The 15,254-nt window shown below is 43.0% G+C and overlaps 1 protein-coding gene across 1 annotated transcript; it reads right to left on the minus strand.

Moving 5' to 3' along the window:
• Window positions 1-943: 943 nt before the first annotated feature.
• Window positions 944-15,039, minus strand: LOC132568637 (zona pellucida sperm-binding protein 4-like). The gene is made up of 12 exons (XM_060234658.1): window positions 14,774-15,039; window positions 13,324-13,442; window positions 12,706-12,805; window positions 11,681-11,836; window positions 10,707-10,891; window positions 9,282-9,379; window positions 9,072-9,199; window positions 6,874-7,063; window positions 6,648-6,795; window positions 5,830-5,908; window positions 2,256-2,369; window positions 944-1,113 (listed from the first exon to the last, which is right to left on the minus strand). Exons 1-12 carry the CDS (start codon window positions 14,976-14,978, stop codon window positions 968-970), a joined length of 1,668 nt encoding a protein of 555 aa, XP_060090641.1. The 5' UTR covers window positions 14,979-15,039; the 3' UTR covers window positions 944-967.
• Window positions 15,040-15,254: the final 215 nt, after the last annotated feature.

Here is a 15,254-nt window from a genome sequence, read left to right on the forward strand (position 1 = left end):
CAGTGGCACCTTTAAGACCATGTTATTGCTTTGTTAGTTTTGGCTCAGCTGTAATTCAAAGGATTTAAACAATTAAGCACCAGGATTCCAGTTCCTGACCTCATGTTTTCAAAGCTGCCAAAAAAGGGAAAACATGAGGGTTTTAGTGTGCTTGCCTAGAGATTGGACTCTTGGGCCAACCAGGCAACGTACAAGGAACATGGGTTTGATTTCCCTTGGAACAGCTCACCAACCCGCTTCAGCAATTAACTAGTCACTTTGTGAACAAGCAAGAATTTTTGGAGCTCTTTCAAATTGCCCTGAAGAAAGCTTTTTGCATGGTCCATTTTGCTATTCATCAGGGTGGAATTGTTTATTTTTAATTATGCCTGCTCTTAGACTAGTTGGGCCCTGATAGGGACTAGCTGGAGGAGTGAGGAATGGAGTGGGTAATGAGAACCCCTAGAACAAGAAATTAGGCTGTTATCTATTCACAAGACATACTGTTGTCGTACAAATTGGAAGCAAGCAGGAAGCAGACATATTTGAAGAGTTTCCCCAATGTTTAAACTGAAAACTGTAGATTAAGTTGAAGATTAGACAAGTACTTTTCTTCATCTCTTGAGCATACAATTCTACTGAATGGCACCATTTTCTCTGTCTAGTACATTCAGCTCCCTTTAAAAACACAGCCTTTAAAGAAACACTGGAATTTGGCTAGTTCTGTAGGGCTTGTCTAAGCAGTATTGCCATGCTGTATTTGTGGTTTGAGACAGTGTAATTCCATTTTATGAACCAATATATTAAGCAGCAGAGTTTGCTTCTGCTGCATCTCTTCGTACTATTAAACAGTACAGTTTAGCTTCATGGCATCCAGCTATCCATTTAAATTACAGCAAAACAGAAATTGTTATTTACTTGTTAGTATGAGACAAGCCACATACACAAGCAACCAACACTGGAATACTGGTATTTCAATAACTCTTTATTAAAGTATGTTAGCCTCTTCACATTTCGGTCTTAGCCAACATTTTCTTAATCCTACAAAAATAATTACAACAAAGACCATTCCCACTGCAACTACAAGTGTTCGCTCCCATTCTTCTGAGAATATTGTTTTGGCCCAGTGGGAACCTGCAAAAGAAAAAGGCCAGTTAACTAATGTCTTCTGTATGTTATTTTCACCACTTACTTTCTGATAACCCTGCACACACCCAGTGCCTGTAGTTCTAGCACCCTAGGCCCTGCTCCCAGCCCCGCCAGACCCAGGAAAGTGAGGGCAGTGGGGCACACATGTGCTTTTCGGCCACTCTTGCCTTCACAGGTCTGTGCAGATGCAGGAAGGTGAGAGTGGTGGGGCAGTGCATGTGAAAGATCAAGGTCAACATGACAGTTGCAGTTACATGTTCGGACAGGTTTATAATTTGCTGGAAACAAATTCAAAACATTGGTATCTGAGTATGTTTCACATTCCCTTGCAAGGAAAGGCAAGTCCCATAGAGTGCACATGCTGCCCCACGGCTTTCACTCCTATGGCAAGGGAAGGCAGGCTTTGAGGAGTCAGCACACACTTGGGGAGAGGGGTGCCTGGCACCTGTGTAGGCCAGGTAGCACTTTAGGCAGCCATCTACCTTGTGTACTTCTACGCACCAGCCTTGCACACACTTCTCTCACCATTTGTGACTTGTTAAAAATCAGCTATTAATGTGCCATCATAAGCATAGACTACAATGCCTGCACACAGAAGGGTTATAGGCAGACACCTTGTACTCATAGTATAGATACCAGGCATTTCTTTTTGCATGCTTTTGCTCTCAAATGGGTCTATAACGTGAGATGGCTAGTATAGTAATGCCTCTTCATGTTAGAAGCAGACCACTTCTGATGTTTATTACAGAAAGCTGCATTCCATATAGCAGCAATAACTTGCCACTAGCTAGAAAGGACTCAAAAAACATTACATTTGAAACACTGTTCTTTACAAACAAGCTGGTATGCCTTTCTAGAAGGATGTCTGCTGAAAACTGGCATCCCAGTCTGCTGTGTTTCCATTTCTAACTATAGGGTCTTAAAGACAAACTGAAGAGACATACTTCTGTTCTTCCAATAGAAAAACTCAACTAATTTGAGTAGTTTGCAAAATTAGAGATCTTATTCCTTCACGACCCAGAGGCAATTCACAGGTTCTCCCAGAGCAATATAGTGTGATGCTTCAATTATTTTACAAGTTAATTTGAACAGAAATTTCCATTATCCATCTTGAGCTACTTCCTCACCTTTCTGATCATTAGCTTCCTGTGCTTTACTGAGCTTGAAGTCCACAGGTCCTTCTGCTGTCACTAAACTTCTTAGAGTGTCTTGGAAAGCCTGGTTCTCCTTTGATCTCTTGGCTGTTTAACAAGAGAGTTGTAGATGTTCATTTCCCTTCTGCCTTGTCCCCCCATCTCTATTCTTTCAAATACTGTTTAAGCTTCTTGAATGTATGATTTGTATGGTCAACATGGCAATTGCAGTTAAATCTTCAGACAGATTTATTAGTTTTCTGGAAACAAATTCAAAACACTGGTATCCAAGTATGTGACCATTTACTAGCATATACCTTCCAAAGCATGTTTCCTATTAATTACCCTGGTAAACAGAATGCATAATCTAATTTTTTTGAATTCATTCTGTTTTTAAGTTTTGTAAGCTGCTTTTTCATCACAAAAGCATTAAATGGCATAATTTATAATGCAGCAGGAGCATAATGCACTTAGTCCTGATTTTTAATGGGTTTTCTATGTCAGGTGGATTACGCAGATACCATCCAACATGACCATTTTCCTAATCTCTCCTTAAGAGTGAAAGAACGGCTGTGTCTTGTTTGTCTCTGGTAAGGAGCTTTTTGAAAATCTGCACAGAATGATGCATCTTTATGATGCAAGTAGAAAGACAAATCCTTATCTTCCACTGTTTATGAAAATATGGACTAGATCATTTTTCAGCAAAAAGCTTTATACCATGAGGACTGCTTGTTCAAAGACAAGAAAGAACTTGCCAAGAAAAGCTGAGGGCCCAGCCACATGAAAGTTTGTTTTCCCCTCTTGGTAAGTTCCTTTCTGTTGGATAGTGCCCTATGGTGAGGCAAAGGACAGTAGCTCTAACATGAAGCAGGTCATACAGAAGTGAGATTTTATAGCAATAGTTCCCCCACCTACTAAGCACTTTCATATTGTCTTAGTTGAATAGTTGTGAAGATAGACAAGTCTGAGTAGACAATACTGACTTTGATGGACCAAGGGTCTGATTCAATATAAGGCAGCTTCATATGTTCATAAAATATTATGAGCAACTTGAACTCACAAGGCTATAATGTGAGGAACTGCACTTTTATGAGGCTTAAACCTGCTGTACCAACAACTAAAGGCCTGTGAAGAATTATTCTTCACAGAGCCAGAGAGCTTAAGTGACAGGTTGCTCTAAACCAGTGGTCCCCAACCTTTTTGGCCTCAGGGACCAACTCCAGGGCCAGCCCACCAACTGCGGCCCCAGAGCCGGCAGGGTGGGGGGGGGACCCCTACTTTGTACTACTGCTTCAGACCAACATTGCTGCCCACCTGGATCTATCCTCCTCACCCCCCCGTTCTCCTCCTTCACCCACCCCCCCGTGTAGCCTTGCCACCTCCCCCCTTCCCCGTTTTCACCATTTTAATGCCAGGAAAGGGGTGGTGAAGTCCTCCTAGGCTGCCCCCCCGCCAAACAGCTGCGGGAGAAAAACTGCTGCAACCAGTGGCAGCCAAGGGCACATGGCGCCCCAGACAGGTGCCCCCTGCAGCACTTCAAACCCCCCCAAGCCCACAATGCTCACTCCCTCCTTCCCTTTCTGTCCCGTTCCATCACCTCTCCCCCATATGCAATCACAGCATGCCACTGGCAGGGCCCCGGGGGAGGCAACGGGACAGAAAGGGAAAGGAAGGAGGCGGTGGGTGGCGGCGGTGGACTCTGAGGAGGAAGCAGACACACTGCAGCTGGCAGGGCCCGGAGGGGGAGGTGACAGGAAGGGAAGAGAAGGAGGTGACGGAGAAGGAGGCAGGCATGCCGCAGCTGCAGAGCCCAGGCACGGGGGGGGGGGGAGGCAGGAGGCAAAGAGATGGAAAAGGAAATGAAGGGCAGGCGGCGGCTGGCAGCAATGGTGAGCAATGCTGCCCTTGCCTCCTTCCCACTTGGGAAGGGTGGGGGGACCCAATTCGCCCTGCCCCACATGGTGCCTCCTCCTTCCTGTTTTCCTCCACTTGAGAAGGAGGCAGGGCATCATCGCTCGATGCTGCTGCAGCAGTTTTCCTGGCCGATCAGCTGATTGGTGGGAGGGAGAGGAGGGGGGGAGGTTGCGCAGGCGGCGAAGGAGGGAGGTTAAATGGGGGGAGGAGGCACCACAGGGTGTAGGGGAGAGGCTGCACAGCCCATTGAAAACAGGCCGTGACCCAGTACCGGTCCCCAGCCCAACGTGGCTATCAGCAGAGCAGAAAGTCTTTCAGAGTTGGATGTGAAGAAAAGACAGAGTCAGATTCCTGCCTTAACTGTGAAGAGATGTGTAAAGAGACCTTCAACGAATGGCCCTGTCAAAAAACAGGTTTTTTGTGTGCTGAGAGTCAGATTTCTACCTTGACTGAACAGTCTGAATTCAGCAGTAGATGAGAGCAGTTTGAACACAGAGTTTGACAAAGTAGTTCAAGTAGCAGAGAAGATTTTCACTCAGGCCAAAGGGGATAGATCTTTTAGAGAGAAGAGAAGATTCCCTACCCAGTCAAACAGGGAAAGTTATCTGAGGAATAAAGAGATCCCTGGTCTGGTGTGATTAGAAACTGCCTGTAGAGACCTTAAATAATCAAAAACTCAAGAAAGGATACTGGTGTTCCAAAGAGAAGGGATTTGGGTACAGAGAACAGGGTACCAGTCTTCTAGGCACCAAAAGCATCAGCAATTGTACAAATAGAGTGATTTAGAGTGTTTGGGAGAACACTGGAACAAAAGCCTCTCAATATAAAGATCTAAGCAACTGTGAATAAATTAAGAACCTCTCATTAGCCTGATATAGGATCAAAAGTCTGTAGTAATTTTACCTCAGTATTTCAACCCCTATTTCATCTGACCTTTTCCCTTTGATGTTAAAAACCCCTTTTTATTATTTTTGAATTTTGTTATTTTTGAAGTGCCACTTTCAAGGGCAAACCTATCCCTTTCCCTCGAGTTCCTTGACTAAGCAAATAGCCAAACTATATCTTACTCACAGGGTGGGACAAGGTTTCTTCAGGGAAGAATATGTTGCCAGGGTTGCTCAGTCAGTGAAGGCAAAGAGAAATGGAGGGGAAATCTTGCTTGTGAGGGAGGGAAGTGGAAGGAGTCCATCATAGGAGCATGTAAGTTTCATTTCATTACTTTGAGATCCACTTTCTTAAACAACAACAACAACTACTACTACATCCACCCCCAATAAACTTGTTAGATTTTTTTTTTGGGGGGGGGGATATGCTTGTATTGTCTGATCACCACAGAAGATCAAATTAACTGGTCAAAAGATTTAATAGCTTCCTTCAATGTCAAAAAACCCCACCTTCTATTAAGTGCATGTTATAGTCCATTCACAATGCATGTTTGTTAACAGCTTCTCTCTCAATAAGAGGGGCAGTTTGCTTGCCATCTTCTCCTTTCCTGTAGTAGTATTCACTATCCCTAGTTAGTTGCCTCAAGGGAAACTCCTCTTGCATTTATTACTTAGTACTAGGAAATGAAACATTCTGGCCTTCTCAATTTTTTTTCCCCTTGAATAGGGGGGGGGGGGGGAGGCTTTTCTCACCATTCAGCTGCCATTACCTCTAATCCCAGGACAGCGAGCCATGCAAGATTCCACCATTGATGGGACACATGCAGAAGCACTACAGTGGAAGTATACCTGATAAAAGATAGGATGATACCTGAAGTGCTCATATAGCCTAAAGAGCTCTACATTGAATCTGCTTAGCCCCCCCCCCACACACACACTTCAGTCATAAAACTGTCTTACTATATGATCCAAGTGACTTTTTTCCATCTCTAATTTGGTTTACTAATTTAACTGGGAACATACAAGCATGAATGTTTAAAAATTCAGTAGATGCACACTGTTATGGTTTAAACTATGATTTGTCTTCCAGTCAGTCAAGGACAGACATGTTTAAACCATGATTTGTCTTCCAGTCAGTCAACGACAGACATCCCATTCAAGAACCTCCATTACTAGGGATGTTGCCCTCAGGTGGCATCTGAAGATACCTGGGAATTACAGCTAATCTCTGGATTATGGAGATCAGTTCCTTTGGAGAAAATGAATGTTTTGGAGGGTGAACTGTGGCATTGCACCTACTGAGCTCCCTGTCCTATCTAGACTCCATCTCCAAATCTCCAGGAGTTTTCCAACCTGGATCTGGCAGCCCTATTTGTTACAGATATAGGAGCAGGAGTAGTGAAACAGGAACACTTGTTCCATGGCCAGTCAGTTAGCCACCACCTCCCTTAAGGAAACCCATCAACAGTAAACTGTCCATGAGTGATGCTTTAAATTCTCCTGCACAGGCTACATACACAATGCTTCTCCTGAGCACAATATAATAAGCCACTTTTTAATATGTTTAATAAAACTGAAGAGGTCTTACTGATCCAGTCAGTGCCTGTTGTGAAGTAGAGTCCACAAAGGTGAATGTGCTAACAACAAACCGCTGATAGTGAGATGGGAATTGTAGCCCTGAAGCTTCTTCAACAAGGATGAAGTGGGTCTGGTAGTTGTCCCCTCCATATGGACACCTGCAAGACAGAGGATGCCGAAGTAGGCCAGAAGCTCTGCTTTAGGTTTGGCTTCCCAGCCTCTTGAAGCAGTATTACCTGTTTACCAAGATGGGCCACTGGGGCTGGTGAAGAGGATTAGTGCTTGGTGTAGCCCAGCACTCATGAAGAACCAACACCAGGTTTGAGTCAGTTCGTTGCAGGATTCGTACCTCCAAGAAGACAGGATCCCTCAGAAGCTTTACTACTGGGTAATCCCTGTTGGTGTAGTATTCACTGTAGTGTTGGTCTGCAAGCAGAACGCTGAGTTTTTACATGCCACTATGATATTTAAACCTTCTGAAGGATTGTTACTGGAAACAAGCCAGAGTTGAGAAGCCTACACATTTATCAAGTGCCATGGTCCTATTGTAACTGGCCCAAAATCTCACTGTGCCTAATAAAAAAGTAAAGTTAACTTGGTCGCCTGTAGCCTTCTATCCAATGGCTCCTACCCCAATAATCTTGCATCCTAAAGAAGAATCACTAGACAGTTTCTTTACAGTTGGCCAAAAATTATTCTATACTAGTTTATACAACTTGTTAGACTTGCAGAAGTGGCTCAAGAAGACTTGGATTTGAACTGTTTGGAGTTACTTTTCAGCTTGATCTGTACACTTAGGCTACTTGAATTTTACATGGGGCGTGTGATAGCAATACTATGAGGGGTCTTAACTCCAAGCAGAGTCCCACAAGGCAGAATGGTCACAGTGAGGCACAATGCATCCACCCCCTCCAGGGATCAGTAGCCACATCAACAGAAGAGACAAGACAGTACACCAATGGTGATGGGGTGGAGGAGTTCTTGATGGATAGCTTCTGGGCAGCAGCAGTAGTGGAACGTGACACTGGAAGAGGATCCATCATAGACAACAGCAGTGCCACTGCAGCTAATCCTGGTTAGTACTGCACAGAAGAAAGCATTGGAAAACCACTTCTGTCCAACTCTTACCTCAAAAAAACCTATGATGAGACAGTTCAAATTTATACATAGAGATGGAACTTCCAGGTTGGATGGTATTCAATCAGCTACTGGGAGAAAGCAAAGGACAACTAGGACTAGCACTATTCTTAGTGATGCAAGTGGACTTAAAGCTGAAAAGATGTTCAGTATTGACATGAATGGATGCAAACGGGAGCATGTGAAGTATGACTCAAACCTTGAAATCATAAAATGAGAAATTTTATGCAGGTGCAGAGGCCTGGGTGCTCACCAGCAAGGAATAAACCCCTTGCTCCTTCTGCCAAGTGACCTAATTAAACCTACCTACCTAACAGCCGCACCACTGCTCACAGTACAAGGTAGGTGAAAAACACCTCGCCACCAGCCAATCAGATGAGAGTGAAAAAATTCCTACCTGGCCCCTAATAAGACGACCAGTAGGCCAGGTAGGAATTTTTTCACTCTTATCTGATTGGCTGGTGGTGAGGTGTTTTTCACCTACCTGTTCAGTGCAGTCGATCCGCTGGGGGCGGGGTGGCTCGCCCATTTATGGACTTGGCAGGGTCAGTGGAAGACCCCAGGGGCTTGTCCTATAGCTGTTTACCTTGCCGTGTTCGTTTTGAAGTTAATAAAGTGGCCCGTTTCCCAATAATCATGTGTCAGCCTCTTTATTCCAACTGGGGGTGCAATCAGACTGTTTCATAGATTACAGAAAAGGGTTTGACTGTGGGGATCAAGTTTGGTTTTAAAAGCAGAAAGTGGCACAGCAGGATTATAGCTGAACTTCAAGAAGAGTACAACTGAACCTTAAAATGAAAAAAAAAAAAACACAGGAGATTAAGACTGGCAAGGGCAGCCATGAAGAAGCTAGAAATATTAAGTATAAGGGAATGTTGCTGGCGATCCAGATCAAGTTAGTTCATGCCATGATATTCTCCGTTCCTATGTATGGATGTGAAATCTGGAAAGTGAAGAAAATTGACAGGAAGAAAGCCGATTCATTTGAAATGTGGTATTAGAGGAGAGTTTTACAGTTACCACAGACCACCACCAAGTCAAGTTAGTAGGTTCTACACCAAATCCAGCCAGAACTCTCTCTAGAAGCTAAAACGACAGTACTTGGTCACATTATAAGAGCCACTGGAAACTACAGTACTGCTAGGAAAAGTTGAAGGCAACAGGAAAAGCATGCACAAACTAGTGAGCAGCTAGTATCATGAATGTATTGTTTGTATTTGTCAGTCACAAGGAAGATGTATATGCCAGGGGTTATAGCAACCACAACCTTGTACTTTAGACATATAAGAATACTTACCACTGGCAATTCTTAGCTCTAGATTGAGTGGGCCATATTGAGTGACTGGTGGTGGAGGAGGCAGTGTAAAAACATTTACTGTGAGTGGGAGGAAATCCCCTGTTGAATAACTACAGCTGATATACAACCTAATAAGCAAGAAAGTAAGAAAAAGTTAATATCTCACTTTCCATCAAATGTTTGCAATTTAGGAATGTCAAATACTAGTACCTGAAGATGCTGTCATGTGTGATGGATCCAGTATTCCAGTTTTTAACATCTCGGTGTGCTACCAGCTCATTTGCATATATACCCTGGTCTTCAGCTCCCTGTTTAATGTGAAGAAAGAGTTCCCTTCCAATGCTTACCCAAAGGGTAGGAAGAGAACAGTGGAAAACACTTCTAAACCATCTACTTCAACCTTTAACATCCTTCTAGCATTGTTGCCTTTGATTTCTTAAACAGTCAAGAAGTTTCTTTTCTCTTCTGCATCTAGGCTTTATGTGAACTATGCAAAACTGAATTATTCAAGGGGGCTTTTCTGTGCAAGTAATATGGTTGCACTGTACAAAATGGTTCTTAAACTTACTTGGATAGATGGTTAGGGACTGTGGCCTGTAATGCTATGTACAGCTTACTGTAAGTAGCATCCAATTATGGGATTTTTGTGTCAAACATGTGGCCAGGGGCTGAATCAGGCTCCTGAAGGGCTCCTATCAGACCCCTGAGCAACTGGCTGTCATCTGCTTCCTTCTCCCTCTTTTGCTTCCTTCTGCACCACAGCTTGCTTTGCCAGGATTGCTCAATCGCACAGGAGCAAAACCTCTATTTTCTCCATTGGCTGAGGCTTCTCCCTTGGGGAGGAAGAGCTTGCTTTGGCACTCTTTCAATCACACAGCAGAGTTACTGAGCCAAGCATCTCTTCCTCCTGTTGGCTGAGCCTCCTCCCCCTCCTGGTCCCCTAAGGAAGGAAGAAAAGAGTCAGACCTTCTTTTGCCTAGTTCCCTGGATCTCATGGGAGAAATACAAAGAAAGCGTGTTAATGAGTGTTAATGTTTTAAGTATTTTTAAAGTATTTTTTTTAAATCTTTAATTGTGTTTGTCTGTGTCCTTTATAAAATTTATACCTCTGCTACCTGGCATTACATTTTATGATACACATGGCCCGGCCCAACAAAGTCTCATAACAAATGAGACTGACACCCCTGGTTTAAAGCGTCATATTAATACTTATGCTATGCTTCAGTTCTTCTGGTGCTTCCAGATTTATACAATCCTAATACATTGTTTATTGAATGACCCATTTTGTTGAGTACACAGCGTGAATCAGCACAATCTGCCTTGAGTCCCTCTGAGAAAGGGGGACTATAAATAACACAAATAAACAGTTTATAACATGGTCAAGGACTTTTCTCCTGTAGACAAGGCGGTAGTCTTCTCAACTATTTTCAAGGACTTAGATTATACTGTGTCCATAGTGAAGCAAACAAATGATTCTGCTACCTGGAAAGTTCCATTTATGGCTTGCAGCACTGCCCTATCTTCTACAAAATAGTCAGTGTTTCCAGGTTCTGGAGCAGTATGCCACAGGAGATGGTTAAACAAACCCAGCCCTGGTCAAAAGCTCTCAAAGCTGATATTGCATTTAATTCATACCTGAAAAGTAGTTCCACAAGCAGAGAGTGGGAATTTGTAGAGGACAAAGACATTGTTTTTTGCCACAGGGAAACAGTCACTACCATATCCAACAAGATGTACGGAGTCCAGAATTAGTGATGGCAGAGTCACATCTCTAGACACTGCAATTGAGAAGTGACCATCAGGTGTGCATTGTGCTGTCACTGGAAAAGGAAAGTGAACACAACCAGTATGTCACTCCAGTTTAGCATTCCAATTGGTAAACATGGCTTTTCAGAACTACTGTTTTGTTTTCAGAAACCTAAATACAGAGTTCTCTGGGGGAGGAAGGAGTCTTATCTTGCATATTCTAGTATACAACAGAATGTGACTATAATAATAGTATAGCCTAATCCAAGCAGATAGCTTTAGTTATTCACCAAAACTGCTGAAGACTGAATATGGGCATTTTCGCACTGACCTTAATCGGCAGCGACGTCCCTCTTCACCGCGCAGGATCTGCGCGGATTTCGCACCAATTGCTGCGGAGCACCCGGAAGAGCTGCAAAGTCCCGCGGCTTTTGCGACGCAAATGGAAACTGGTTTTTGGCGGTTTCCATTTGCGCCGCAAAAGCCGCGGGACTTTGAGGCTCTTCTGGGTGCTCCACAGCAATTGGTGCGAAATCCACGCAGATCCTGCGCGGTGAAGTGGGACGTCGCTGCCGATTAAGGTCAGTGCGAAAACGCCCTATGTCTTTCAATAAAACTTTGTGACAGCTTCTAAAGCATACTGTAAGATTTGATTTCTCCAAACTTGTTTCAGCTGTACAGTTCTCTACATATGAAAGGGGAAAGCATTACCCAAATAGAGTTTACAAGGTTCTGAGAAATGGATAATTAGTTACAAATCCCTGTGGTACAGAATTTTGATGCAAGTTGCTCTCTAGACTGGAGGGGATACTCCACTGCTGTTGTAAAACCTATGACTAGAGAAGCTTAGCACTGGTATCTACCTGTATTGCCATAGTAACAAGAAACACGAGAATCATCAGGGGTGTAACAGCAGCCTTTTTCCTCACACTCTCCTTGAGTCACAGGTTGAGTGGCACAAGACAGCCGATCTTGTTTCTGAACACTTGCACATACGCTGCTGCTTGGAGTATCTAGAACTGAAGGCCAAAGTGTTAAATACCATTTCAGATATGCTGGTATACTATACCTAAGAATATATCTTTTAGCTATCTTCATTCTTAATTAGATAATGGCAATGGTAACAACTGACATTTGGTGGATGGAGAACACTTCTAAACCAGCCTTTAACATCCTTCTAGGATTGATGCCTTTGAATCAGGCCTTGAATTCAGCAGGAGCTCACAGGAGCACAGCTCCTGAACCTTTCTGAGGGCTCCCTCTCCTCTTCCCCACCCATCTTGTCCACTGAATAGTGGGTGCAGCTGCATAACAATCCCTGGATTAGGAGAGCAGGCAGGCAGCCAGCCACCAGGAGCTTTGCCACACTCCCAGCAGCCTTCATTAACCCCTGGAGAAGCTCACACCACCAATTCTTATGTGATTTTGGGCTGGCAGGTGGTCAAGGAGAGCCCCGGGGAAGCAAGGCCTGCTTGGATCTCCAGCCAGCCCAAGCAGGCCTTGCTTGCCTGGGGGGGGGGGTCTTCCTTTCTTGTGTTGGGTTGCTTTTGGCTGGTGGAAGGGCAGCATATGCTAATGAGTTATGCTAATGAGCTCCACCACTTATTTTTCTACAAAACGACCCCTGCTTTGAATGAAAGGCAAAAGGCATTGCTTGATCTTAACATACGATTCACCCACAATGCAAGAAGTTATTCATGAAAATTTTATTTCTTAAAACATTTATACCCCATCTTTCCTCATTATTCAAGGAGGTTTGAATTAGAATCTAATCTCTCCAATGGACTCCTCTACCAGATATCCTGTTTTCCATTTATTTTCCTGTCCCTTCTGTCTTAAAAGCAGCTTGACAAGCCCATCAAACATACTGAATTCCCAAACTATATACCTGGTAAGCTAGTTGGGCATTTCAGCTCCTCATCATAGAGTAGGTATGTGCCAGCAGCATCCTTCCCTTCAATCCTGAGGGTCATCATAAAGTTTTCATTCTGTTTTACCATAAGTAAAAACACAACTGTGGTCACATCAGGGCTGATGTAGGGATGGTAGATTTGTCATCTAGTAATAGTAGTATGCATATGTAAAATCTGAGAGCTGTGTCACATGCTACAAGATTCCAGTTGAGGCTGGTTTAGGAATTGGTGAGATTTATATTTAGCCAGCTTGAAACCATAAGCCTCCATAAAAATTACATACACATATCCATCTGATCAGTTTTACTTTAGTCCTCTTTACATGGTTTGCTTTCTATTTTGTGATCTTCTGGCATCTGAAATACCCTTAAAGCAGCTAATACTTTTTTAAAAAAATGTATAAAGTGAAAGAATTATACAGCCAACACTTTTTGTAACACACTTATATGCTACAAGTTCTTGATCACCAGTTTAGAGCAACATGGACCATTGCAACTGTAACAACTTGGGTAGATATAGGATGAGTGAAAAGATGCATCCATGCTTCTTCATGAAATGCAGGTACCTCCAAACATGAAGGGACAAATCACTACCTTTTTGATGAAGAAACAGTCAGTAAAAGGAACAGTGACCACCATCAAGTTATCTTGCTCCCAGGAAGTGGAGACTCCACAAGCAGAGTTGTTTAGAGGGTGTGAATGGCCTTCAGGATCTAAGGAAAAGATTGGAAGGTTCACAAAGGTGACACAAAGCAAAAAGGTATGTGCCAATAATTCATAGGCATAGCACAACTACTTACATTGGCCACATACCAGAAGATTTACTTCTGCATTGTGAATCAGAATATGGTCAAATTACCAGCTCTGGATTGGGAAATACCTGGAGATTTGGGAGATGGAGCCTGAAGAGGGCAAGGTTTAGAGAGGGGAGGGACTTTGGTGGAGTATAATGCCATAGAGACTACCATCCAAAGCAGCCATTTTCTCCAGCTGAACTGATCTATATCGCTCGGAGATCAATTGTAATCCTAAGAGATTTCCAGCTACCACCTAAATGCTGGCAACCATAGAATATGGGAGACTTACTGTGCAATTGTGTGCGGTTATTTAAGTCTTAACCCACTGAAACCAATTCCACCCCATAGTACAGTCTAATCAGTCATGCAGAAACACAGCCCAGCTATCGTAGTAAGGGGTTCACAGCCTGGGGTGGCTCTCAGTTAAGTCACCCACACACTAGAAGGAAGCATTATTGCAAGACACTGTTGCATAATGATATTCTATATTTTGTTCTTTTTCTCGCAGAAAGAAGAGGACCCTATTTCAATGTGTTGGGGATGGGGGTGAGAAGGGGGAAGAGAAGCAGCAGAGACAATTTGAGAGAAGTACAACTGATCATATTCAAGACATGTAATTTCAAGACAAGGAAAATGCCTAGAGTTTTCATGAATCGAATTCTTCTCTCAGCTCAGTGAATTGAACTTCTCAAGATAATACATACATGTTTTTGAACAGTTTTACAAAATGTTAACTTTGTCCAGGCCTCAGGGATACCAACTGACCAAGAAACAGCCTGGCATACACTAAGGTATCAGACAAGAGCCCAGTGTGGAAAAAACAGCATCTGAAGATTCCTCTCAGCATGGAGATAAACATTATCACCTGCTAATGTCTGTACTCAAGCTGTGCTGTTAAGTACCTAAGTAGAGAGGCTGATAAAGAATTAGCAAGTATTATTGCTTTTTATCCTGCATAAATAGCTATAGACATATATAATCCAGATGGGTTGCCAACTCCTGATTAAGAAATCCCTAGATACTTGGGGGAGGAGCCTAAGGAAAGACCTCAATGGGGTATAATCTGATAGGTTTTACACTCTAATACAGCCATTTTATCCAGGATAATTGATTTCTGTAGTCTAAAGATCAGCTATTTTGCTAGGAGATCTCCAGATTCCACCTGGAGGCTGGAAACCATAACAATCACACATGATTTAGAAAGATCTTTAAAAATGAAGAGTCTGAACTTGTTAAAAATCACTTACCCAAAACAGTGGCAAAAGGAATAAGCTCAGAGTGGTTTGCAGGCAAAGTGAGCTGCAAGCTTTCCTTTCTACAGTGTACTAGGCTATGACTCCACAACCTTTTCAAATTTTCAAAACTACTAGGATCACTCAGAACAAAATACCATAAAAACATCCACAAAACCAGCCTAGCCAAAGGGCCTAAAAGCCACTGTATGACTCCCATTTTGCTGCTGCCACTAAGAATAACACTTATAGTGTAAGGAAGTGTTTAAATAGGCTTCACTGAGGTCTGATTGGACAGAAACAAAAGAAGTAGGTGGTCTCATTGAGCCAGACAAGCCTTCCCATTGGAAGAGCAGAAAGAAATCAATCCACACCTTTCTGTTACTTTCTGTTCAATTTCTGGCAGCACTTGCTTCACATTTAGACAGTTTTATTTATTTTGAAATTAGTTTTCTAAATCCAACCATATTTACCAAGGCAAAAATAAACAAATTTC

This window comes from Heteronotia binoei, chromosome 3 (genome assembly GCF_032191835.1).
Source record: "Heteronotia binoei isolate CCM8104 ecotype False Entrance Well chromosome 3, APGP_CSIRO_Hbin_v1, whole genome shotgun sequence".
NCBI lineage: Eukaryota > Metazoa > Chordata > Lepidosauria > Squamata > Gekkonidae > Heteronotia > Heteronotia binoei.

Coding starts and splice junctions, on each gene's coding strand:
- LOC132568637 (XM_060234658.1), bottom strand. CDS start 14,978: ATGGGAGTCATACAGTGGCTTTTAGGCCCTTTGGCTAGGCTGGTTTTG. Junction 11,837..12,705: donor ATGCCCAACTAGCTTACCAG/GTATATAGTTTG, acceptor TTTGGCCTTCAG/TTCTAGATACTCCAAGCAGC. Junction 7,064..9,071: donor AGAGCTAAGAATTGCCAGTG/GTAAGTATTCTT, acceptor TTCTGCTTGCAG/ACCAACACTACAGTGAATAC.